Raw genomic sequence first — 27,640 nt, 5'->3', positions numbered from 1 at the left:
GCAGAGTTATGAAGTAAAACCTACTGATGTCACTGAAAGTCAAACTGACAATCTCAAGAAGATATTATCTAATAGACATGGGACTCAGTGTTCTGTTAAATATTTTTTATCACTTGTTTGGAATGAATGCCTAATGAACATGTTTCTCAAATTTGTAGATAATACCTGATTTGTCAGTGTCACTAGCTTATTGGGATCAACAGTGAAATTCAAAAATGTCACTGCTGAACTATGGGTTGGATTTAAATATAATAGGAACAAACATCAATCCTAAATTCTGGGTTCTTTATGATGTAGTCCAAAGGCTCAAGGATTTCCCCTTCTGCCCTCCAATTCCCACTCCTTCTCACACACACTGATTTCCTCTATATCATTACAATAGGATAATCGTGCTTCAGCAACAGTCACAAGTTCTTCATTCTGCTATGTAACTGTATCATAACATTGTAGGTTTAGAGTATGGTAAAAAAATAAAGATACATCTGTTGTCAAGATATATTTATCAGATTCATTGGGTGTCCTCCTTCTATTGGGGAGTAGAGACATATATTGTAATGTATCTTCACATTCCAATATGTGAATTTATATTATACAGTTCCCCTGGATGAACATATGCATATGTACATAACTGTTTATAATCTTGTATATATATACACACACACGGAGAGAGAATTTTGCATGAATATTACCTTATATCAGAAAGAACACTTGGTATTTGTCCTTTTGAGATTGGCTTACTTTTTTAAGATTTATTTATTTTTATTGGAAAGTCAGATACACACACAGTAGGAGAGACAGATAGGAACATCTTATAACCACTGATTCACTCCCCAAGTAGCTACAATGGCAAGAGATGAGCTCCAGTCTGAAGCCAGGAACCAGGAGCCTCTTCTGGGTCTTCCATGTGGGTGCAGGGTCCTAAGGCTTTGGGCCATCCTCAACTGCTTTCCCAGCCCACAAGCAGGGAGCTGGATGGGAAGAGGGGCTGCCAGTACACAAACCAGCACCCATATGGGACCGCAACACGTGCAAAGCTAGAACTTTAGCCACGAGGCTACCACACCAGGGCAGGGATTGGCTTATTTCACCAAGCATAATGGTCTCTAGTTGGGACCAGTTGGTTGCAAATGGTAGAATTTCATTCATTCTAATGGTTGAGTAGTATCCCACATAGTATATGTACCACATTTCTTTAGGCATTCCTCTTTTGACAAGCATCTGGGTTGTTTTCATGTCTTCACAATGTAGATTATGCTGTGATGCATGTAAGATTACAATTTCCTTTCTCATATGCAGATTTCATTTCCTTTGGATATTTTCCCATTAGTGGGATAGCTGGGACATACAGCAGATCAATTTTTCAGTTCCTAAGTACTCTCCATACTGACTTCCATAGTGGCTCTACTAACCTACACTCCCAGCGACAGTGAAGGAGGATAGCTTTCTCCCTGTATTCGTGCCAGCAGATGTTGTTAGTAGAATTCTGAATGGAGTCCAGTCTTACTGTAGTTAAGTGGAATCACAATGTAGTTTTTACTTTCATTTCTCTGATGGCTAGGGAACCCAAGCATTTTTCATGTCTATTAGCCATTTAATTTTGTTCTTTTAAAAAATGTATGCTCTTTTCCTTTGCCCATTGCTTCGCAGGATTATTTATTTTTCTGTCATTGACTTTCTGAAACTCATTGTAAATCCTAGACATGAGTCCCTTATCACTTGTACAGTGTGCGAAGATTTTCTCCCATTCTGTTGCTTGCTTCTTCACTTTGGTGATGATTTCCTCTACTACGCAAAAGCTTCTTAGTTTGATGTAGTCTCGTTTGTTTATTTTGGCCTTGACTGTCTATGCTTTAGTGACTTTTCTAAGAAGTCTTTTCCAATCTCTGTAACTTACAGAGGGCTTCCTATGTTTTCCTCTAATAGTTTGGTAGTTTCTGGGTGCATATTTAGGTCCTTGATCCATTTAGAGTTTATTTTTGTATAAGGTGAAGTGTGAGTGTCTTCCCAATTCTCCATTAGCCATTCAAAATAATAGAAAGGGAGGCAATTCTTCCAAACTCTTTCTATCAAGACACTATCACCTTAATATCAAAGCCAGATACAGACACAACAGAGCAAAAGAATTACAGACCAATATCCCTGATGAATATAGATGCAAAAATCCTCAACAAAACAATAGCCGACAGAACACAACAATACATTAGACAGATCACCCACCCAGGGCAGATGTGATTTATCCCTGGCATGCATGGATGCTTTAACATATGCAAATCAAAAAGTGTCACACACCACATCAACTAATTGGAAAATGAAAAACCATGTAGTCTTCTCAATAGATGCGCAGTTGGTATTTGAATAAGTGCAACACCATTTCATGCTAAAACCCTAAACAAGATAGGTATAGAAAGAATATTGTACAGCATAATCAAAGCAATTTACAATAAAGAAAGAAAGAAAAGAAAAAGAAAAAGCCAGCAGAGTAACTGGGGAAAGACTGGAAGCTTTTCCACTAAGATCTGGCACTAAACAAGGATGTCTATTTTCACCACTGCTACTCAACATAAATTGAAAGCCCTTGCTAGAGATATTAGCCAAAAAATTAAAGGAATTCAAATTAAATATGAGGAATTAAAATTATCCATTTGCAGATGACATGCTTCTCTACACAGCGGAGCCAAAAGGCTCAACCAAGAATATATTGGAACATATATAAGAGTTTGGCAGGATAGCAGGGTAGCAGGATACAAAATCAATGAACATAAATTGATGGCCCAAGTTTATACAAATAACTTCATGGCTGAAAAAGAACTTATAAAAATAGTCCCCTTTACAATTGGATAGCAGCCTGCAGGAGCAAATTCTAGTTTAAAATCAACCCTACAAATTAACAAAAAAAATTTTTTTTTAATCTTAGTTTCATGATACTGTTCCATAGACACAGGGTTTCCCCCTCCAACCAACCCCATTCTCCCCACTGTTTCTCCCGAATTATTGTAATAGTATAGTCCTTCAGCAACAGTCACAAATCCAACATTCTGCTATTTTAGTGTATCATGGCATTGTAGGTATAGACAATGGTAGATAGTCTAGTATTCTATTATCAAGATATATTTAACAGCTTTTCCTTGGGAGTCCGCCTTCTATTCAGGAGTAGAGATGCATGCTGCAGTGCGTCTTCACTTCCCAGTAGTCTAGTCTCCATTCTACAGTTCATCTATGAGAATACATGTACATACATGTTTGCATATATATGTATATTTGTTTTGTATTTTGATTGAAAATTGCTTTATATCAGAAAGAACATATATTTGTCCTTTGAGGATTGACTTATTTCACTGTATTTAGTTTTCTCTAGTTTCTACTGCCACTTTTAGCTCCAATGAAAACAAGACCCTCTGAGAAACAGAATCCCCTGCACTGACAAGAACACAGATGACATTTCAGGAATATCAACTAGCTAGAGTGAAATCACACTAGTTTACTAGGGCAGAGAAAGACTTAAAGCTACAGATACAGACCCTTAAATCTTTTCTTTTAAGCAAATGCTTGGAATAAGCCAAGACAGCTATCTACACTACTGAAGGACAGTTGCATAGAATTTGATAACTTACTCATTTCATTTAGAGTTCAAAATTCACAGCAATATAAAAGAAAAACAGAAAAGGCAGAACATTTTCACAGATCTAATATTCGGAATTGTCAAAAATTAAAGACTACCTTGTAAACTGGTGTTTTTTATAAACAGATGTTTAAGCAAGCTTATTTTATGGAGAAAAGTTTTCCCAACATGGGGAGTGCTAAATGATCTCTAAAAATCATTCTAATTTTTAATTTTAAGAATAAGAATTTCAATCATAAATCTATAAAGCCTGACCAGTTCTATGTCTAGATGATAATAGCCTACTAGATAACTCTTTTATTCCATGTTAAACAAAAACATTATTCTGACCCTTGTTGAAGTGGCTAAAATTTTAAAAAAGCAAAACTTTAGAGAATAGTGTGATATTGCAACAAGGAAGCCAGATGTTGTGATATATAGAAGATAGGGATGTAAAGCTAATGAGTGGAATGAGAAAGTCATTGACTGTAGATGGAAAAATAATGAGAGGACATCAATGATAGGAGCATTCTCATTGCTCTTGCCTAACAAGGATCTTGTAATGGCAGACCAAGGTTCTATACATCAAAGATGGTTTGAAGAAGGTTTGAAGAACTTCAGCAGATTTCAAGAGTGGGGGTGGGGTTACTCTATAACCTGGCTCTGTAGGATTCTAGCTGAAACATAGACACAGAAGGCCAAAGTAGAGTTTCAGTCAATAAGAGCATGCTGAAAAGCATACTTAAACTTTGTTCAAGAAAGGAAAGTAAAGAGCTGGTATTGTGGCACCAGCAGTTAAGCTACTGCCTATGATATTGTCATCTGATATCAGTGCTGCTTTGAGTACACTGTTCTGCTGACATGCCAGCTCCTTGCTAATGAGTCAGGGAAAGCAGTGGAAGATAGCTCACGTACTTTGTCTGCTGTCACCAACATGCAGCTCATGGTTCCTTTCTTCAGCCTGGCCCAGATCTGGATGTTGGGAGCCATTTGGGAGTGAACCAGCAGGTATTCTCTCTCTTTGTCTTTGTGTGTGTGTGTGTGTGTGTGTGTGTGTGTGTGTGTGTATGTGTGTCCCTCTCTGCAACTCTGCCTTTTAAATAAATAAAATAAATGCTTTTTAAAAAGAGGAAAAGATTATCAGAAGTTTAACAGAAACAAGTAATTTGCTAAAACATAAAGTTCTCATGTCTCCAACCCATTGAGCGCACTAAGAATTGCTTCTAAAAATCTCTGGGTGACATGTTAGCAAACCACAGGTACAGTTACAACATCTATATGTTATATAACGTATATATAAACATATACATATTTGCAATTTCTAAAGCTTTGCTGTGATAGCATAGCATCATTCAAAAGAATTCTCTGTGATGATGGAACTGTTTCATACCTTCATTGTTCAATGTAGTTGCCAATAACCTTTTGTGACTTTTGAAATACTTAAAATATGACTAGTGTGACAGAGAAATTAAATGCTTCATTTCATTTTAATTTTAACTCATTTTGATTTAAATAACATGTGATTAATGAGTACTATATTGAACAGGCTGGAGTAGACTGCAGAAGTATATGCGCCATTTAGAGCATTTTTTCCTTTGACATTACTCCTAATGATATTTTCAAACATTTCCTGCACAAATGCCCGAATTTCAACAAACAGACCTCAAAAGTGTGAATGAATTTATACTATACTGCAGTCAATGGAAGTGTATTAATGGAAAATAATATAGACTATTAGTGAGATTATAGATGATGTAGTTAGGCCCAATTTTAACTCCTCTGCTAACAGCAACCTTTTTTTATTAATTATTAATTATTTTGCATTATGTGGCAGTTTCATAGGCTCTGGGGTTCCCCCCCACCCCGCCCCATACCCCTCCCGCACGGTGGACCCCCCCCACCCCGTTGCAGCATTACAGTTCAAATTCAATCAAGATTCTTCCCTTGCAAACAGATGCTAGGCACATAGTCCGGCTGCTCATTGTCCAGATAGAATGTACAGCTTCTTGGGTAGACTATTTAGCTGCGATCGACCCCTAGTGGGCTTAATATTTCTCTAGATATGAATTACTACCAGTCTCGCCACTCCCATTTTGATGAGGTCGTTGTAGAGTTCACTGGTTGACACTGTCCATCATAGAGTCTTCATTTGCCCGGTTTTCGCTGCCAACATATGTCTGAGATGGCTGGTTGACCCGTTCTGTCCTCTGTCTTTTCTTGGCTAGGGTTCTGAGTCCAGCTGGTCATCGCCACAATCAGCTTGTAGGTGCAAATCCTGGGCTGGTTTGTTTTCGGACTGGAGTTGCTCTGGAACCAGTGAGTGCTGCAGTCTAGGTTGGTTCTGCCCAGCACGTACTCGGCACTTGCGTCAGCCAGTGGGGACTGCAGCCTAGTCGGGGAGACCCACAATAACCCCCACCAGGCCCGCCCCCTATCCTGGTCCGCCTGCGTGTATAGCAGACCAGTCCAGCCTGTCCCACATCCTATCTAGCTCTTGCACTTGTCCCTGGGTTTCAAAGCTTAGTTCTGACTAAGCCGCTCAGCCATCCAGCCCCCACAGATGTTGTTGCGTTCCTCTCTGTCTAGCCACCCCAGCCCCTCTCCAAGTTATCATGGCCTCCCGCAGGAGAAGTGACCCAGGAGGGGGGAACCCATTGTTTCCCTCCTGGGTCGTTCACTGTCCCGCTTTATGTATTTTTCGGGTGGTTCCGATTTGACTTGACAGAATCAGTCCCCAGAGCCAGCTTCCGCCAGCCAGTGCAGCGGCCAAGTCCTTACACCCCTCATTCATTCTGATCTATGCTTGCCCCAATATGGGATAGTTTGCTCAGTCTGACTTTTCCCTGGTCTAGTTCCCGTGCGGCACACAGGTGTTGCAGTCCTACCTAGTGTGGTCTGTCCCCAAACCAGCCCACGCTCTCCAGTGGGAGCAGCCGTCCAGTGAGGGGACCAGCCCCTAAATTCCGATGCCGGCTCTGCGCCCCCTGGTTCTCACGTGTGCTGGCTGGGCGCTGCAGTCAAATCCAGTACCAGTGACCTCGCCCTGACATTCCACAATGTACGCTGGTTTTGTCGCAACCAAACCTTACCCAACCCCCACTCCGTTCTGGTGTCCGGACCTGCCAGTGGACAACATGCACCGATTCAGCCTGGTCCGCCCCTGTCCTGTGCCAAATGTATGCCAGTGGGAAATTTTCCATGGCCTATACTGGGCTGTTTCCTATTGTGCTTCTTGCGCTGACCTGGAGGGTCTGTATCTTGCCAGAGTTGTAGCTTTAATGTTAATTACAAGATGTTTTTAAATAAAGATTTAGAAAATCATATGAATGCCTCTACATTTTTCCTAGAAACAACTTGAATTGAGCTCTACAAAAATATCTGCCATGGTCCAAAGCCAATATCATGTGTATTTCCTTTTGAGTATATATGGAACACAATCCTTTTTTATTGGGCCAAAAGAGGCAGCTACCCCTACTACTGAAGAGTTAAATACATACATCAGCATCTTACCTTGCATAGAAGGCACCATGATAACTCTCCAACATTGACATCCTTCCAAATCTGTGGCCCAGATCTCTTGTTCTTTGGTAAAGTATATCTTTGGGTATTTTAAGTCAGAGGTATCAAGAGTCATTGATGCACTTAACTCATATGCAGTGACATTACAAGTACATTGACTTCTTCCATCTTGGTTTGTGGCTGTGGGTTGCAGGATGCGGTGCAAGCTGTGATTGATAATACTGCAGTAGAACATCTGATAGCCAAAATCAGAAACTTCTGTCCAATACAGGCGACTATATGGGAGAAAAGACCCCCAAACTTAATGAGTAAAATATATATTTTTGCATGTTTTACATAAATGCAACCTTTAGGTAGAGGAAATGAAATAAATAACAAGAAATCTAATTCATAGCATTTCCATGGATACTTCAATAAATCTGTTCACAACTAAAACCTTGCTCTGTCATGATCTTAGATACTGTGTAAAATGGTTCAACACTTTCTTTAAATTTCATCTTTATACTTCCTGGCAATATCTATCTCCACTTTCCTCCTCTCAAGTTTGTTTATGCTTCTTAACATTAGCTAACAAAATACCCTGCACCCATGTTGATGGCACGAAAAAATGTCTCCAGCCTAGAAAAGTGCTACTCAGTTGCTGAATGAAGGCCTTAAATAGTCATTGTATGAGAAAACAGTCCAATTTAAAAATTGATCCCCCCAAAAAAATTGATCCCAAAAGAACACTTGCTGAGCAAGGCATGTCAGTTATAAGCTCCCCCCTCTCGTACCAACTGTCTCAGTCCCCTTCTTATCATTAAATTCACTACTGGGAAAAAAATCTGCTATGGTTTCCTTCTGGAAATTAACTTTAGGTTATTCAGTTATCAGTATGGATCATATTTACCTATCTGTTGTAGGCTGATAAATTATAAGCAGAATTGATGTAGGTGGTCACAGTAGCAAGAAGGAGCTGAGATACTGCCAGGACTGCATTGCTGCCTGCCAGACACAGCTCTTCCCAGCCCCTGGGCAACAGCATTGCCACAGCACTGCAGTCTGGTGGAAAGCTTAGCAGTCTAACTGTCCGAACCATCCCATTCTATGGAACATTCAAACTCCTTTTCCCACAGTTTCCAAATTTCTTCCTATGGACTCCCAAATCTCCTTATTGTACACTGTGAAAATCTTTTATTACTACCCAAAACATCTTTCCATGCACTGCTCACAATCCCCTTCCATATTCTACCAAACACTCCCACAAGGAATTAAAAAACACATTTTCCACATTTAGACCACTGTAAACCAATATCAACTAAAATATCCAATGCAGCTGCTGACTGTGATAAAAATTACCATGGCCAGTACTCACGCTCCAATCATGCATCTGATATGACATTTGTGAAATTTCAGGGAAAAAGAGGGAGGACAAGGAAACTGGTGATGGTCAAGCCATCACCCCATACTCAATGAATATTGGATAAAGTTGCACCCAAGATAAATAGCAGCCATGAAACTTGTAACTGCAGCTCATTCTTTCCAGATATTGCTCATATGCATTCCTAAGTATTTTGACTTTAAATAGATTACTCTATCTACTCCATGAAACACTACTCAACCATTAAAAATAATTAAATTCTACCATTTGCAGCAAAATAGTCCCAAATAGAGACCATTATGCTCAATGAAATAAGCCAAAGCCAATTATTTTGTAATATTTGTAAATGCTTGCCCAAAAGGACAGATATCCTAAATTCTGTGTGAAATAAGGCAACACTCATGCAAAACACAAATATATACATACATATAAATAAACATGTACATTCATATATTCTCATGGATGAACTGTATAATGAAAACTAGCATTTAGGGAAGTGAATATGCATGGCAGTATGAACCTCTATTTCCAAATAAAAGGACTCTCAACAAAATATTAAATATACTTCGACAATATGATACTAGAATTTCTACCATTGCCAATGCCCACAACGCCGTGATGTAGTTAAGTAGCAGAATGCTGGGCTTGTGACTGTTGCTGAAGAACTATACTATTATAATAATATGGGGGAAATGTTGTGTAGCAGACGAGGGAGATGAAGGGAAAATCCCCATACCTAAAAACCATATCACAGATAATAATAATAAATTAAAATAATTTTTAAAATAAACCTTGCTTCTTCCATGCACCTCTACCTGCATATACTCCTTTGATTCCTTCTTCCACAAATAGGACAGTAACCTGGACCCCAGAAGCCAACAACAGAATCATGTACCATAAATTAAAATAGTCGGTAAGAAGCACTACGCATCTTATTTCTCCATCAATGATGTATAATATTAAACAAAAGCCATTACAAATGAGTCTATTTCACTGCATTCATACCTTAAAAGAGGATACACAGAAAAGGAAGCTATAGTTGAGTTCCTGTTGCAAATCTTCAGCTCCTTGGGATGTTTCACTTTGTGCTCAAGATCCACATCAAATATTTGTATTCCATTTTGCGAATCTTTCCATACAAAGTAGAGATGCCTTGAAATCCAGTCAAGTGTAATAATTTTAATATCATGAGCCGGAGCATCCCGGAATAGCTTAACAATAGATGGAGAAGACAAGTTAAAAAGATAGTGTACTTTTTAAATTTGAAGACTTTTCTGTAATCACCCATTACCACTCCTTTTCTACTCATCTTCTTTATAATCCCAAACTTCAATAGTTCTGGACATAGGTGTTCTTCTCACATTGTACACTTTTGTTGGAAAATTTCACCTACCATAGTTTTCAATCACAACCCACAGCTATTGTGAAAACTCCACATCTCACACACCATCCCTCATAGAACTATTGACTCACTTATCAAACTACCTACTGAATCTCTCCATATGAAGGGCCCCAGAGATGGAAGTCATCATCCTCTGTGTTTGTATTTGCATGGATTCCCAACACTCACCTATCCTAACAGGAACTGTCCTAGCAGGTGTAGTTGCTGCTTCCCTTCTTCACATCACTGCCTATACTGAACTAGTCTCATTGTCCATTTCTTCCCAACTTGTCCCCCCTTTTTTTCACTTCACTATTAACTAAATCAACCTCTTATTTAACCTAGCCTACATGGATTTGTGTGATAAACTTTTATCTGTCTCAAACTTAAACTTCTCATAGTCAATATGAGACAGAAAGGTCACTATAAATGACAGAAACATCATCCTAAACACACAATTTGACCATGTGGGTGACCAACTAAATTTCTTTAATGGCTTATTGTTGGCTTCCAGATTGACATCTGACTCAGAAGGGAGGTCTGTTATGCATAAGCTTCTTTCCACCTACCGAGCTTTATCCTTTGAATTTCATTGCACTGTCACCATCATCTCCATTCCAAATCCTCTTTCTTTGCAGCTTACTGAATATACTCTGGCTCTTTTGCCTTCCTGGCACTCATTGGCTCCTCCTCACTTTCACCTGGTTCACCTTCTTTGTGCCCAAATTATTCTTTTATTATTAATTACATTGCAATATGTGACACAGTTTTATAGGCACTGGGATTCTCCCACCCCTCCCCAAACACTTCCCCATGGTGGATTCCTCCACCTTGTTGCATTACCACAGTTCAAGTTAAGTCGAGATTCTTTCACTGCAAGCATATACCAAGCATAGAGTCCAGCATCTTATTGTCCAGATAAGTTCAACGGTTTCTTGGGGAGACCATCTCTGGTCTGAAGGTAGAGCTGGCAGAGTATCATCCCGATCAATTAAAAGTCCCAACATAACATCAGCAACAATTTATAATGTTGTGGCATTAAATGACATGGTATTGAGCAACCAATATGTTTTAAAAAATGCAAGTTCTTAACCACATCCTGTGACTTCTTCATTGACATTTCAATTTTAGTTTATATACAACCGTGTTCTATACACCTTAAAATGGCTATAGATTACTATTCAGCTGTCTCGTGTCTATTTTCATTATAATATTTAGCATTTTATAGCGTTGAAGCACAATTTTGTTGAACCTGGCTTTTTGGGTGTAGTCTAGACTGGCTTATAACTCTAACAAGACATATGTGAACAGTTTAGATACAGAACAGTTTTAGGAGGGGTGTGCAGAGAAATCTTCAATACCCTAGTGAGGAGTAACTAATCTTTGTGTCCCACCTAGTAAGGTATAAGTGAATCCACGCTGACCATTTCCTGTCTAATTCTAAGCTTTCCTTGTTGTTCTCTATCTATTCTAGATTGTTTGCTTGTTTGTTTGTTTGTTTTGAGGGGTTTCCAGAGCTATCCTGATGGTCATTGCCAGAGAGGGTGGGAACCCAAAGTTGTAACCAAGCAAGGACCACAGAAAGCTCCCCTCCCTAGTCCCAAAGGAAGTTTACTATTCTGCTTCTGCGGACTGCTCAGGGCTCTTGGCTGTTGTTCTGATGCCCTTGGATCCTGCACGGAAGGATTTGGACTTCTTCCATCCCATGTGGTAGATCCAAGTAGGGGTGGATGACCTCAGAGTTCTTGGCCTCCGAAGGCACTCCAATTCCCCGTGGTGTCCTTGTGCCCAAAGTATTTTATCATCACCCCATCCTGACTTGGGTGTTCATTCCTGTGAATGAACATACATATTGCTCTCAGAATAAGAGTGGAATTACACATGCTGACTTATCTTTATTAGCTAGCATTTAGCAAATGTGTTCTATGTGCTGGGCATTGCACTACTTCTTTTGCATAAATTGTAACATAATTTTCATGGGAACCCTATGCTGAGCTACTAGTTTATCACAGAGGCTAAATAGCTTGCCCATAGTCATAGACCTAGTAAGTGGTGAGGCCAGAAATAAGTTCTAGATAGTCTCATCCCCTAAACTCAGCCTCTTAATCACCTTGAATTACTCCCTTCCTAGTGCTAAATTAATACAACACTGATTGTTATAAGCAAAAGCTGAGGATAAGTTACATCTGTATCCAGGATTTAACACAGTGCCTTAAACTTGATAACCATTTAGTGACTTAATCCTGAATAACATTTGCCTAAATCTATTCTGTATTTATTTATGGGCAAATGGTTTTATAACACCTGCCTTTTCAATTGTTCCAATTTTAATGGCTCAGCTGTTGGCCACTCATTTTAATCAACAGGGTAATGTGATATGCAAATACTCCACTTCCTTCATTTCAATAGAGTTACAGGAGGAAATACCTCAGAGCTGGAACGGTTGCTCAAGTTGAGAAGGAAAAGCTTGTCTCCCTGAGTGTAATAGCCCATCTTGTCATCTGCTGTGTAGCCTACTGCACCCACGTCTCTTTCTGCTGAAAAGGTCCACACAATTTGATTTTGATCCATATCTAAAATAGCCATCTTGTTGCCAAGAAGAGTTAAGAGGTAAGGAAATGGGTTGATTTCTATGAACAAGAAACAAGTGGATAATATAGATGAGAAAACTAATTTTGGATTAGTAAGGTCATTTGGGCATAAGAAGCAATGTGCAACTTCAAGACCCACTTTGCGCTCAGCTAATACATCGGTTCCATCAAGCCACTCACCAACCCTAGGCTGTTTAAACATTTTTTGTTGATTATAACAATTAATTATTTTATTTTACTTTAACTTCAACTCAAAGAAAGTGTTCATATCCCCAAAGAAATGAGTGCGTGAAGGGGAAGTATAATCCATTTAGGTTACCATCTACACAGCTTTCAGATAATAAATACCTGATGTTTCAGATTTTACTATGTCAGAAAATGGTCCTGGCCCCTTAGATGTGAAGACTCGAATCTAAACAGAAAGAAACATAAAACTGTATTTAACACGGTTGTCAGGGGCAGTAAATTTTGAGACTAATAAATTATGAAATGCTTCACTTCATACTCAGATTATTAACAATTTCTAATAATCACATTTAAATATAAAGCAATACATAATTAGAATGAAAGTAATATCCCATACTGATGTTATTGGATTTTTTATCTAGAAAATATAAAGTAATTGCACCAATCAATACTGCCAAATAATAAAGTTCCCAATAAAGTTCTGAGAGCTTAATTTATATCATGAAGACTGATATATATGTTCATTTGATCATAATAATCGCAACACAATATACTCATATCAAATGATCATGATATGCACCTTGAACAAATACAATTTTTATTTCTCAATTCAATATTTTAAACTAAATGTCTAGTTATTTCCAAAATTAATTTATATAGATAATTGAACAAAGTGGTAAAGATTATAATATACTTTCATTTCTCCTGAATTATACTAGAAGCTTCCAATAATTAAATATACTATTCTCTCTAAAAGGGAGATTTGTAAAAATACATAAAATTTACAGTTAAAACATATTCTATATTTCAGAATTTTCATATACACTATTTCTTTTGATCCCTACAACTCCTAAACCAGGATCATAATTAAGAAAAGCAACTTATCTACAATGACATATGAAGAAATTGGCATCAGAGCCAAATTTTCCAAGGTCTAGACACTTCTTTTCCCATCATGCCAGGCTTTGCTCTAATAATAAAACATTTTTAATTTTTAGATGTAATGTATTATGTAAGAAGTCATTTTCATTGTTATGCCTTGTATACATAAAATATTCTACAAAAATGATATCTATTATAATGGCCTTAAAAATAGTCTCAAGTGTTCCATCCATCAACAAATATTGAATTGTTTGCATTATACTCCTAGTAAATGTAATTACATTCTTTATGCTCCCACTTCATGTGTGATTTGTCATGGTGTATATATACACTTATAGCCAGTAGCCTTCTCTTTCGCACAGGAGTCATTAGTGATGCTCATACACACATCTCACTTTGTCATTTAGACAGAGAGCCAGACTATTTAACTACAACGGTCATTATTCTTAATAAATAGAAATATGTATTATTTTTAACATTGACACTTGATTTTATACAAGAATATGCAAACCTAAAATTATTTAAGTTAGGATTTTGTAAAGAGAAAAGAGATCCATAGGAAACTCAAATATCCAAATACTGTTTCTCACTTTAAAACACAGAAACTAACTCACGCTTTATAGAATATCATCACAATGAGGTGTTGGTGTGGATATGAAAATCATCAAATCACCTATCGTAGGTGGGAATGTGACAAAGTGGAAAGAACAGTAGAAGTCAGATTATGGCCTATCACTTCCCAGTCATACAGTTATTTCATTCAGCGACCTTCACAGTATCAGGATCAAATGAGATAACGAATATAAACTATTTACTACAGTATAAGACCTGTAGTATTTAAAAAAAAAAAAAAAAACAGTTCTCTTCTTTGAATCTGAAAAAAAAAAATCCTGAATGTGAAAAAGTTGTCAAAATATCTTTGGACTGCTTTGAGCACAGTATACCTCAAGTACGCTACTGCTGCCTAGCACATCAACCGTACTCAATAGTACTCAAGTACTAAGGTATTATTACAGTATCCCAAGTGCCCTGATGATCACACTTGTACTTCAGTTTTCTTACAGAGTGGCAGATTCTGAACCTAGTCCTTTAACTAAATTGCTGCCGCACTGTGTAATTTCCTTTATTCCAGTTTTCCCTCATACCTGGAAGGCAATTTTGTATCCAGGGCTCATGGCCTCAAGTCGGAAGGAAGTCACTGAGGGGGCGACGCTAACAGCAATCCAGTCCTCTAGCATTTCCTTCGTGTCACTCAGGTTCCATATTTGATAGAAAATTTCAAATCTTGTTAACACACCATTTTCATGTAAAGGTTTGTTCCACCGAAATTCCACCACAACTTGCGGCTTGTTACGGTGTTTTCCATTTGGGAATACAAATATCCTTGGCCTCTCTGGTGCTGATGGAACTTGAAGGCGGAGACACAGAGTGGACAGGAATACAAAGCTGACTTTTACCATTCATGATCTGAGCACGGACTATCTCAACAGAAATTATTTTGCATTTCAGAAGTTAGGGTAAATCTTTCTCGTTCTTAATGATCTTCAGGAGAGGATACTCATTTTTTCAGGATCCTATCCTGGTATTTCAGTAAATGTTAATGACAGGAAAGATTTTCTTAGGCCTAATCCACTTCCCTCTTGAGAACACTTTCCACATGTGTCCTATCTGTATAGGCAGCAGCTGGCTTTCTTTGTAAATTTCAATATTCACTCTTTTTTTAAGATTTATTTAATTATTGGAAAGGCAGATATACAGAGAGGAGGAGAAACAGAAAGGAAGATCTTCCATCCGCTGGTTGACTCCCCAAGTGAGTGCAATGGCTGGTACTGTGCAAATGCAAAGCCAGGAGCCAGGAGCTCTTCTGGGTCTCCCACATGGGTGCAGAGTCCCAAGGCTTTTGGGCCATCCTCGACTGCTTTCCCAGGCCACAAGCAGGGAGCTGGATGGGAAGCAGGGCTGCCAGGATTAGAACCAGCGACTATATGGAATCCCAACACATGCAAGGCGAGGACTTTAACCACTACGCTATCACGCCGGGCCCAATTTTAATATTCACTCTTACGTTGTAAGACAATTTAGCTGGAGATAGACATTTCAGCCATCAGGAGGAAAGGCAGTAACTATAATCAACCTTGAGCATGTTGATAGTGCAAAATATAATATGCTAGAGTTTTAGACCCTTGGTTCTAAGTTCTCTGAATCATACTAAGCCCTTAGGGGGCAGGAAGTTGTAGAAAAAAACTGATAGCATCCCAAGAGTATGGTTTGAAAGTCTCCATTTAGAATGGGGCTAAACCAAGCCATTCAATCTCTCTGGTATCTAATCAAGGCAAATTTTTTTCTGCTTAATTTCCAAGTCATGTTATCCAAATGTGACTTTTCTTTCTTGATACTGCCTAATTCCCCTACTCCATTAACTACTTCTTTATTTTTAGCACTAACAATATTATTCAGTCTTACATTACATTTCTCACATCAGATACTTCTTTGTACTCCATTTCTGAAATCAGCTTAAAGTTTCTGCTCCAAAGATCTTTGTTGGGCACACCAGTCTATGGGCATCTTCCTCTACTCTGAATATGGTTTCATACAGGAAACAACATGCAGGAAACAGGTATCTAGCCTAATCTACTCACTTGATATCACTGTTACTCAGTGTCTGCCATCTTATTTCTGTCACCATTAGCTGTGCAAGTACTCACATCCCTTCTGTTGTATGAGGTCTATCAAAGAAACCATCTTTTCTTACTCCTTGTCAAGTTTCCTCAGTTCTAATGTAGGACTGGCACACAGTAAGTGCTTAATAAATATTGGTCAACTTGAAAAATTCCCTAACTATTGTAAATTTCCTGAAGGCAAGGGCCAAATCTTAGGTTTAGTCCTAGTGCCTCCAATATCCAGCAGCTTTGAACCTCAGCTCCCAACAGATCCCCTGTGGGATGCCATCAAGTCTGTTTCCACAGAACAATCCAGCCAAAGTTGCTATCCCAAAACAATCTCAAGCAGTGCATACCTGGATCCAAATGCTTCTCCAGAACCTGTCCAGGCTCCACTACGTTCCTGCCATGAGACTCATGAATAAATATTGTTGAAAGAATCTTAACAGGACAAAATGCAATGGTGAATAGATAACTACATTTATTGAGCTCTTACCACCTGCCAGGTCCTGTGCTAGGACGTTTACATAAATTAGACCAGTAAGAAACTACCATTACCCACATGTGTAGAAATGACTGAATGAAGAACTGGTAAAACTGTAGTGAAAAGTCAGGATGAAGTCCAAACTGTCAGGCTTAGTAGTTTTTTCACTGGCATAATCAACAGAAAAACATCTATGCTACCACCTCAAGGCGGTGTGGGCATTCAAGAAAATGATATTTCTGACACATGCTAGGTATGCAGTAAATGTTTAATAAAGAAGTGATACATATGAATGTGTTTTGTACACCATCAAATGATACACAATGTAAAGATATTGCAAATGTCTTCTTTTAAACAGATTCAAAAACAATCATTCCATGTAGACACCAGTTATTCACTCACAGATGAGTCTCACACATAAGAGAATTGTTTGCCTTCCAAGAAACTATCTCTGCTCTCAAATATCCATTTCCTTCATGAAGTGTTTCACATTATCTCTGAAACAGGTTTCTATCTTATGTAGCACCAAAATCAAATGACAGTCACTACAAAAATCTTGAAATATTCTTTTGGAATAATCTATGCAGATGATTTTAACGGTATCATTCTAATCCCCAGAGAGTCATTGAAAGAGTATTGAATCAAAACACATTTACAAAACTAAAATCCATTTTAAAATATTACTAGAAGCACATTTCAGATTATAGAAGATAAGATTCTGCTTTTTCAAGGAAAGATTTGAATCCTTGTACCTGCTTCAGGTGCTCGAAGCAATACAGATGTTTTGGGACCTTTTCCCCAGTAGGTATAAGGAGTGACAGAAATATTCAACAAGGTATAAGGCTGTAGACCTTCCACAGTAAGTAGAGGTAAAGGTTGTTGTTCACTCTCCAGGAACTAAAATATAAGCACAAAACATTATTTTCTTAAAGGAATAATTATAACTTACTCATTCATAATTAGCTAAAATATTCAAACCTTGGTTCACAAAAGCTAATTTTCATTAAGTCCCCTTTTACCACACAAACTAGTTAAAGTTCATCTGACCCAACTATTAGCACAATACAATCAGAGATTAACTCTAAACAAGTGTTCTCCTGCTAACCAGGTCCTGTGAAAACTGTAAAAAAAAGGTGGACATGACTGAGGGATACAAGAGCAGGGATAATGCAGACCAAGCAATTAATCTGTTTGTGAAATGAAGTAACTGGAAATAATACATACCTTAGAAGGAGCACTAAATTCCACGCTGTAGAAAATTATACCCCAGTCTACTGCAGGGGGAGCAGCCCATAAGATTTGAAAATTAGAAGCATTCCCTTTTATCCTAAATGAAGACTCTTGAACAGAATCAGGGATAACCTTAGGTGTAAAGGAAAAGTTTCCTAGGGGATAAAATAAAGAGAGCAAGAAAGCATGTAGGTTAACGGATCCATAACTGAAAGTCATCAACAGCCAATTACTTACAACTAGAACAAAATTTTCCTTTCTTTTAATATATCTGGAATATATCTGGAATCATTTTTATGAGTTTTTTTTTTTGCCCCATAATATTTCAGTTTGGATTAAACTGAGTACAAACAAGCAAACAGGCACTACCGACTTTTTTTGCCTAGAGTTCTAGAGAAAAAAGTCAGAGCTGCAATATTTATTTAACGAAAGGTGTCAGGGAAAGAGATGGTATACAGCAATAAATTCTTATACCTGGTAGAGGCTTGAGAGATGTCTGAATAATTGTGAATTGATTAAATTTGGCTGGCTCTGAAACAGACACACTGGTTCTCTGACCTATTTCCTGAGCTGTTATCATCCTAAAGCCATTGATCCAGAACAGCCGACCGCTATAGTACATTAATGCATTCTGTGAAATTTCCGAAGAACTCCAGGCTGCAAATTCTGTGATGGAGGTATCCCCAGAGCCTCTAAAATATAACATCAGTTAGTTTGTATCTGCAAGTCTCGTGAGAAAATGCATTTATTAGTATGCAAATGTGTTCAGGTAAAAAAACTCTTTGCAATAATGGTCATTGTTTATAGACCCACAAGAAGTTGATTTCTTATCTTTTTCTTTAAGTAATAACCCTAAACCAATTTGTTCAGGGGCTTTCCTCATTAATATGATGTTGTAACATAACAAGTGTGTTTATGTAGTACACAGTTTTCAAAGTATTATTATTTGGGTAATATTCTAAATCATTAGCACCACAGGATTTCTAATTATTTCAAGGGTTCCAATACACTTTCTTTAGCAGAAAAAAAATACAACAATATGTTTATTGGACTTGGAATAAGGTCCCCACTCAGAAACGAAAAAAGCAAAAAGGAAAACTCATACTATAAATCTATTCTGTGAACCCATGTCACAGCTCCACTTTTGATTCCAGTTTCCTGCTAATATACACACACACACACACACACACACACACACACACACACACACCCTGGAAGGCAGTAGTGGACAGTTCAAGTAACTGGGTTCCTGCCACTTATGCGTTAGGATTCTGATGGAGTATCCAGCTCCTAGCTTCAGGCTGACCCAGTAGGCATTTGGGAAATGAATACAACAGCTGAGAGTGTGTGTGTTTCTCTCTCTCTCTCCTCTTTCTCTCTCTCTCTCTCAATAAAGAAACAGAAATACATATGTACTCTGTCATCTGGCATTTCCACTCCTGGGTATTTATTCTAGTACTATTACAAAATTTCTTACGTACAAATGCAATTTTTTTCATGATAAAATTAGGAAGCAATCCAAATGCTTAGAAAGAGAATGAAAAATCACACTATGATATATTTAGACAATGAAACATAATATCCAGGAATAAAAATGAAAGTGAACACATATAAAACACGGAATCTCAGAAGATGCTATGCCAAGCAAAAGAAGTCATAGACAAAAGCACATTATTTCAGAGGAGGGAGGTGGCAATTGGGAATGAGCACAAGAAATGCTCTAGGATGATGGATTCTTTATTTTAAACGTACTTGTCAAAGCTGGAATGAGCACTTGGGATCTGAACATTACACCATGTATACTGAATCCAATTTTAAAAAGCAAAAGCATAAAAAAGTATAGAAAAATTCCTGACAATACTAATACAGAAGATACAGAGATGCTAACAAAAACCAATAGGATGCTTACTTTAAGGACACAGAGCAGGAGTATAATTTGTGTGGTTCTCTCCTCTCTCCAATTCTCATCTGTGCCATCACAGGATGATCATTGTTTACAGAATTTTTTTAACATGTAATACCTTTACATTTTATGGGATTTAGTGTACTATTTCTACACATGTATACAGCATGAGCTGATCAAATGAGGTAATTAGTATTTTCTCTCTGTTTGGAACCTAGAAGTTCCTCTTTTCTAGATCTTCACACAGGGTATAATAAATTACCATAAACTGCAGTAACTCCTACAGGGGAGTGGAGCTCCAGAATCCGCTACTGTTTTCTAACTCTGGGCACACATAATCCCATCTTCCTCTCTCCCCAGTTCTTCCACCATGTGTAGTACTCGCCTTTGTAATTTCAGATTAACATTTTTTTAACTTCCACTTTTGAAAGAGTATATGATATTCAAATTTCCATGTCCGGCTTACTTCACTTTACCTAATGCTTTCCACCTCCCTCCACTTTGCTGTAAGTGTGAGAACTTCATTTATCTTATGGGTTAGTAATATTTTACTCTGCTTATATATATCATATTTGCCTTATTTATCTATCAATCCCTCAAGGGATGTTCATGTTGCTTCCATATCTTAGTTATTTCATTTTCTATGGATACATACCCAGAAATGAGATAGTTGGAGCATTGGTAGATCCATTTTAGTTTTTTGAGGAACCCCTAAACTGCTCTTCAAATAGCTCCAATAATTTTCATTCTCATCAACAATGTAAAAGGGTTCCCTTTCATCCACACAAGTGGTTTCTTTACCACCCTTTAATGTATGCTCCATTTTGTTAAGATGCAGAAAACCCCATCCTACATTTCCTGAATCTTGAACTGCATTCTCTTTGGCGTCTCCACTGTACTCTCTTCATACCAGTACTCACCATGTAGCACTGTAATTAGTGGTTTACAAAATTATCTTTCTCCATAAGTACAATGCCTGCAATGTAATGAGTGATGGTAAACGTTTACTGAAAGAATAAATCCAGTCTCTTGCATTACGACTTACAACCAAGGGGCAAGTTATTCTCTCAGTTGCCTTTGAGGGGTACTGCTTACCTCTGTCCCCGAAGAACAGCTGTGTAAAGGTGAATACACTGACTATCTTGAACCAACCAATACAGCAGTCCATCCCTGAGGTCTAAAGTAAGAGCAATTACCTACAATGAAAACACAGTGAGAAAATGAACCAAACACGCTTCAAGAAAGTTTTCTAAGTGCTGTGTTTCTTCTTACTTACCGCGCTCTTTGCACTATACTCAATGATGCTTATTACCTTCTGTTGAACATAAAATTCTGTTGCCTTTTGCTTTGTTTTATATATATTTGCATAATATATATATTATGTTATTTAGAAAGAAGCACTAGTTTCAATCAATTCTCCCAAAGTCAAAATATAGCTCTTTATTAGCTTTTATATGCTTAGCCCCAGTGGTTACCAAGGCGTGATTCTCATACTAACAGCAGCAGCACCTGAGAACTTGGTACAAAAACAAATAATCTAGATTTACTAAATCTCAAATTCTAAGCATGTGTCAATCCTTTCCTAAAGCCAGCCTTCACTTTGGACTTTTCAGCTACCCAAGACAATGAATTTTGCAGATGTTTAAATAGTTGTTCTCAAACATTGATACACATTAAAATCGTTCATGGAAATTTAAAAATTTTTAATTCCCAGCCTCTACTCTATTAAATTATAATTTCTGGGAATGGAATCTGGTCTCAGTTAAGTTTTAAAAATCCCCGTGTATTTCCAGTATGTCACCAAATTTGAGAAATCAATGGCTTAAACTATTTTGAGTTGCCTTTTGTTTTGCTAACTGCACCCAAAAACATTCTTGTACAATTCACCAAGATTATACTCAGAGGGTGTTTATAAATGAACAGACATGTCCAAAGCTGTACTTCCAGATGACACCTGACAATAACTTCTCACTACTCAGTGTGTGTCTGTTTTCATCTGTATCTTGATTTTACAACCAGCTGTCTGGGTGAGTCCTGAGAAAGACTACTTTTACAAAATAGAGTGCATGTGAAAGAAGTCATTATGCAAAGGTTATCCTCTTTCTCTCCTTGACTTTAAAACATAGACGTGATTGTTTTACAGATATTTGTAGATTTTTTCCAAATTCGTTGTCAGGAACTTGACCACAGAGTAATAAAGTTTAGGACAGACTAAAATGCTAGGAGTTAGCAGGTAGGATAGCAGTTCGTTATGGCTCAAATAATTGAGTCCATGCCATCCACATGGGACATCTGGATTAAATATTGTCATTCTGGCTTCAGTGTGACCTGTCGTGACCACTGTAGGCATAGATGAATAAGGTATCAGATGAAATACTCTCTGTTTTCTCTTCCTCTCCCTCTCCTTCTCTTTACCTCATACTATGAATAAACATCACAGTATGCATCTCCACTTCTGAATAAAAGATGAACTTCTAATGAAACTGTTAGATATTATCTTGCCAATAGGATGCTGGGCTTTCTACCATTGTCTATACCTACAATGCCATGATACACTTAAACAGAAGAATGATGAACTAGTGACTTTTGTTAAAAGACTGTACTATTGTTGTTATCAAGGGTACAAAAGTGTGGGAGAGGAAGGGTGGAAGGGGAAACCCCTGAGCCTAAGGAACTGTATCATAAAAAATAAAAATTAAAAATAATAACTAATTTTCTTGTATTTACAGGTTGTGAAACTACATGATAAATCTGTGAATAATCTAAAAGAAGGACAGTCAATAGGAGAATTGGAGAGCATTGCTGAGTGCAAAATGTGTTGCCTTTAAAATTATCCACTAGAGGTCAGCACTGTAGCATAGTTGGCTAAGCTGACCCTTGCAAGGCAGGCATCCCATATGGGCTCCAGTTCCAGATCGAGCTGCTCCACTTGTGATCCAGTTCCCTGCAAATACATCGGGTAAAACAATAGGGTATGGCTCAAATGCTTGGAGCCTTGCGCTCACGTGGGAGATCCAGAAGACATCCTGACCTCCACTAGCACTCATGGAAACATATGGATCAGACATAGAATCAAGGAACAGGAACACAGATTTGGAAAAGTAGCAGCAACACTTTCAGGCCTGGAGAGGATTCACAGCAGAAATTTAAAGACAGCTGTGTCTGAGTGTGAACCAGATGTGGCCAGGATATAGCATCCAATAGTAAGAACTGAAATGAGTATGGGCCAGTTGGGCAATGTTCCTTTCAGGATAGGAGGTGGACTAAGTTAGTCTGGGCCTTTCCTCTCCCCACCTGTCATTGGAACCTAAACACATGTGCAATCTCAGGCCCACTCCAACAGACCCAAGAACAAGTCCCAGTCCCCAGAACTCATGCAAGAGAATCAAGCCGCTGGTGGCTACTGCTCCACAAAGGCAAGAGATTAAGTACTGAGCATTTACCATTATCCTACAACTGTTCCCACTGCTTCATGTGAAACATCACATGAAACCCTGAGAGGCATGACAATTGTTAGTCTTATTTTGTGAAGGAACCACACAGAACAGTCACATTATGTATCTATGGGTCACACAAGTTTTAGAAGACTCAATACAAAAATTAATTAATTAAAGGAGAAATATCTAATCATTACCCAAAAGAAATTCTAAAATATTAAATAAACAATATTAAAGACTATAAAATAGGAAGAATTAAAATGTTTTCATGAGTAGGTTCACTTAAAATAGATAAAGCAAACTACAAAAATTGAATTTATGTAATATATTATGACTATCAAATAAAGCTTCAAGAAAGTTTGACTAAACCAAAATCTTGATGTAAATTTCCTTCTGAATTCTATTAACTATTCAAAATAAGTGGGAGTAGTGCTGCCACATCAATAGAACAGTATCATTTAGCGCTATTTAGTATTCAGGTATCATTTTCTTTTGTTACCTTTTTCCCAGAAAACCGAGGCTGCGCTTGTAGTATAAGGGAACTTTCACCATTGAGTCTGGTGCTTTCAACTGAGTAGAGTGTGGTCCAGTAGAGATAGCCACCAACTGAATCCACCACCATGTCATTCACCAAGAGCTTCACATGTGTTACAACATCTGTATGTCCTGTCAACACTGACTGCCTTTGAATCTACAAAACACAGCAGTATGATCAGTTCAGGATTTTCAAATCACATTTTTTGTAACTTAGTAAGTCTTGGAAATCCCTGCATTTATTCATTCAATCACAAGTATGTGCTCCTAATCATTTATGGAGAGTAAGGCTGTATTGTGCACTGGGTTAAATTGCTTCTTGGAAATCTAAATGGAGGTATAGCTTATATTACATTCTGCCTCTGCATCTAATCCAACTTTCTGCTAACTTGTGCCTGGGGAGGTGGTAGATGATGGCTCAAGTATCTCACTCCCAGCCACACACATGGGCAACTCAGATAAAGCCTCTGTCTCCTGACTTCAGCTTGACCCACTCTTGGCTATTGTAGGGATCTGAGGAGTGAATCAAAATGTGCCTCTTAATTGCATGTTTCCGTGAACTTTTTGTAGTATCCTTATATTTTATCAGCACCAGATTCTATCAGACAGAGCACATCCCCTCATGGAGTTCATCTGTTTTGGTGTCTATAAAGAGAGGGCAAATACATTTGATTTGAGTCAAAATAATAGCTATCCTTCTCTCTGCCTTTCAAATAAGCAAAAAAATAATTTTAAGTAAAATATATTTGATTAGACTCCTGAAAAGATATGTACATTATTATAAATTATAACATCTTATTTTTAAAATATTAGCACCTGTGATTTTCATATTGGGCCTATAAGGATTTTTGTTTCCTATAAGGATTTTCATATTGGGCTTATAAGGATTTTTTTCAAAAGCAAACTATGAAGCAACTTATCCTGGAGTTAACAGTTTCATACAAGGCAATGCAAATATACAAAACCAAGGTTTTGTATCTAATCTTCTACTTCCTCCTTCAAAATTATATGCAAGCTAATCTTTTTTAGGGAATATTTTGTTATTAACTCCATTAAGCAAATCTTTGCAACTTAAAAATTCATTCTATATCATTGGTTTGTCTGTAATACATTGCTCTGTATGCTTCTTTCATTATTTTATATAAATATTATATACATATAAAGTATGTATATAACAAATGTTGACGGTTGTATTAAAATCTCTGAATTCTGCATAGTACAAGTGTCAATTTTATGATACTAACTGTATCTCAATAAAGCTTCTACTTTTGTAAACAGTAGGGACATGTGGCCTATTTATCTGTTATGCCTTCTCTCAAGGCTCTCCACATGTTAGTACTAGATAAATGACTGTTGGACATAGGAATGAATGTACTTAACAAGTGCTCTCTGATTAGAAAGTGATTTTAATAAAATCCTTAACCTGTTAGGTGTGTTAAAGTGTCTTCATTTTGCCACTTGGCCCACTGTGTACCTTACTCTGCCCCCTTAGGTTGACATTTGTGGATTTCATCAACTGAGCTACCTTATTCCCCAGCTTCCATTGAGGTTAATCAATGGAAACACAGATACAAGGTCAACAGACAGGAGATAAGAAGGTGTAGATACTGGTTCCATCAGCTCACCCCTTGTCATACCTTGTATGTGTGGGGTTGCTAGTTTTCCATGTCTAAGGTCAGAGTTCTATGTCAATAATTGTCACCACGTTCGCCCTGCCTTTCACACCAGGAGCTCTATCTTCCCACACTGCTAGTCCAGAGGATACTTTGCCAGCCCTGTTCACTTCTCCCACTCCTGTCCACACATTTGAAAACAGTGTCTTAGTTTCCTTTCATTGTGCTTTGGAGCACACCATCTTCCTACCAGGACACTGATCCACTGTCAGCCTTTTAAAATGTTTATTTTAATTTGTTGTTACAATATATAGCTGCTACAAGAAACAACAATATAGAAGTTTCTTTATATCGAAATGTACTTTAAACTAAGTATGTTTATAGATCAATATTAAACTTCTTACTTCATAGGGAGTGCACAAGTAAGAAAAAAGTCACTAAAACACCACGTAAGTCTCTAAGGTGAGCAGTGTTCTATAACACCTGTGACACCAGAATATAACTTACCACATACGTCTTTCCAGCCCAGTAGAGGAAGTGGCCTAGCCACTCAAAAGCTAAAGCCCCCGCTCCTGCAATATTGGGTATGTGATAATTCTCTGAGACATCCGTTCCATTCATCAGCCACACGTAAACATCGCCTTTCATGTCACTGTAGTAGAGGCTGTTATTATACCAATCCATATCTCAAAACAAAAGGAAATTGTTAGCAATTATTTTTCACATTTGTCAACAAAAACATGGTGAATCAACAAATCACATGTGTACTTCCAAATAATAATAAGCACACACAGACATAGATATTCAGTAGAACCTCAAAGATCTCTCAAGAATATTTTGAAAATGTTTTGCCAAAATCTTAATCCCTACTCCTGCTCTGAGCATCTTTTTGCCAAACATTGTCCCATGCACTGTACCTATCTCATTTGCTTCCAATGAAGTAGGAATTATCCCCATGTTTAAGAGGCAACAAGACTTAAGGAGATAATCCATTCTGCCTGAGACCTCAAAGAGACGGAAAGAGGGAGCACCCAGATTCAAGCCAACTCCAAAATGGCATTCTCTCTTAGCATCACACTTCCTCGGTAGTCCAACTCCAATGACAGTCAGAAATGCAGTTGTGTTTTTAATGGCCAAATAAGTAGGTAAAAATTCTAGATAATTGTAGATGTCTTCTTCAGGGACTATCACTGCTAGCTTATGCTTCAATCTATTGCCTTCTAAGAAAAATCACTCATTAATTACTTAATTACTCTTTGTCAGCAAATCCTTTTTTATACCTTGTTAAGAAATCTGCACAACAACTGCTTACACTAGTCTTGTAACAAATTTATGGCACCTTGCAATTATAAGCTGTCTTAATGGAACATGGAACATGACAGGCTATTACTGAGAGACAACACTGATTAAAACATACAAGCTTTCTTGAAATGAGTGCACATCAACAAATTCATATTTTGTGAATTATCAAATAACATTTTTCGAAAATTAAATGCCACTAACCATAGATTTCAGTCAATATCTTTTTTTACTATTTATTTATTCACTATTTTTTACTATTTACTATTTACCTACTTGATTCTTTTTGATTTATTGAATAACTTGGAAAGTCATGACTGCTAAATGAACAAGGGATTTGTGTTTACCTGACACATTTCCTATATTAGAGGATAAAAACTCTCCTGGCCCAAAGTTATTTAATGGTTTACTCCAAAGTCCATCTTCTTTCACAGCCATGATAAATGGTGGTTCAGTAGCTGTTTAATTAGAAATAAATTAAAATAAACATCACAGAAAGCATACTTTTTAGATACATGTCTTATACCCTAGGGTTCCCTTTACAAGGTAAAAGAATATCAGTACTGCAAAGTGCTATGGAAAAATACAGAATTTATCTGCATAATAGAATTTTCCATCATATTAAGGGGATTTTGATTTTTAAAGATGTACTTGAAATTGAATGTGAATGAAAGTGTGGAGTGATACTTCTTGTAGAAGTGTGTCATGGTCATGATGGAATATCTTTTTCTTTAATTAATATTTGCCCTACTCCCATTTAGAATACCCAGAAGAAACTATACTAACAGCAGTATAAATAGTACAGTATAATTGATACAGTTGTCCCTCCATTTTTTTCATCCAAAAATACGGAATTCATCACAACTCATAACCCATCAGGTATTCTTACCAGGGGTTTCTGAGGTCAGAAGCACTACAGTTCAAAAACCCAATGGAAGTAAGAAACCCATGAAGTTGAATAAA

General features: G+C 37.6%; 1 protein-coding gene across 5 annotated transcripts in view; it reads right to left on the bottom strand.

Moving 5' to 3' along the window:
• The window catches only part of ROS1 (ROS proto-oncogene 1, receptor tyrosine kinase), a 151,275-nt gene that overhangs the window by 56,416 nt on the left and 67,219 nt on the right, over window positions 1-27,640 (bottom strand). For all 5 annotated transcript variants that reach the window (XM_058655096.1, XM_058655122.1, XM_058655174.1 and 2 more), the window contains 12 exons: window positions 27,025-27,135; window positions 25,886-26,064; window positions 23,731-23,922; window positions 20,890-20,990; window positions 18,366-18,583; window positions 17,886-18,046; window positions 17,414-17,558; window positions 14,663-14,925; window positions 12,798-12,861; window positions 12,286-12,488; window positions 9,483-9,688; window positions 7,109-7,392 (listed from right to left, as the gene is read on the bottom strand). In XM_058655096.1, coding sequence (XP_058511079.1) covers window positions 7,109-7,392; window positions 9,483-9,688; window positions 12,286-12,488; window positions 12,798-12,861; window positions 14,663-14,925; window positions 17,414-17,558; window positions 17,886-18,046; window positions 18,366-18,583; window positions 20,890-20,990; window positions 23,731-23,922; window positions 25,886-26,064; window positions 27,025-27,135 — 2,127 coding nt within the window. The remainder of the gene's footprint in view (window positions 1-7,108; window positions 7,393-9,482; window positions 9,689-12,285; window positions 12,489-12,797; window positions 12,862-14,662; window positions 14,926-17,413; window positions 17,559-17,885; window positions 18,047-18,365; window positions 18,584-20,889; window positions 20,991-23,730; window positions 23,923-25,885; window positions 26,065-27,024; window positions 27,136-27,640) is intronic.

This window comes from Ochotona princeps, chromosome 1, assembly GCF_030435755.1.
Source record: "Ochotona princeps isolate mOchPri1 chromosome 1, mOchPri1.hap1, whole genome shotgun sequence".
In the NCBI taxonomy this organism is placed as follows: domain Eukaryota; kingdom Metazoa; phylum Chordata; class Mammalia; order Lagomorpha; family Ochotonidae; genus Ochotona; species Ochotona princeps.
The sequence above is the reverse complement of the archived record's forward strand: the minus strand, read 5'-3'. Positions and strand labels throughout refer to the sequence as shown.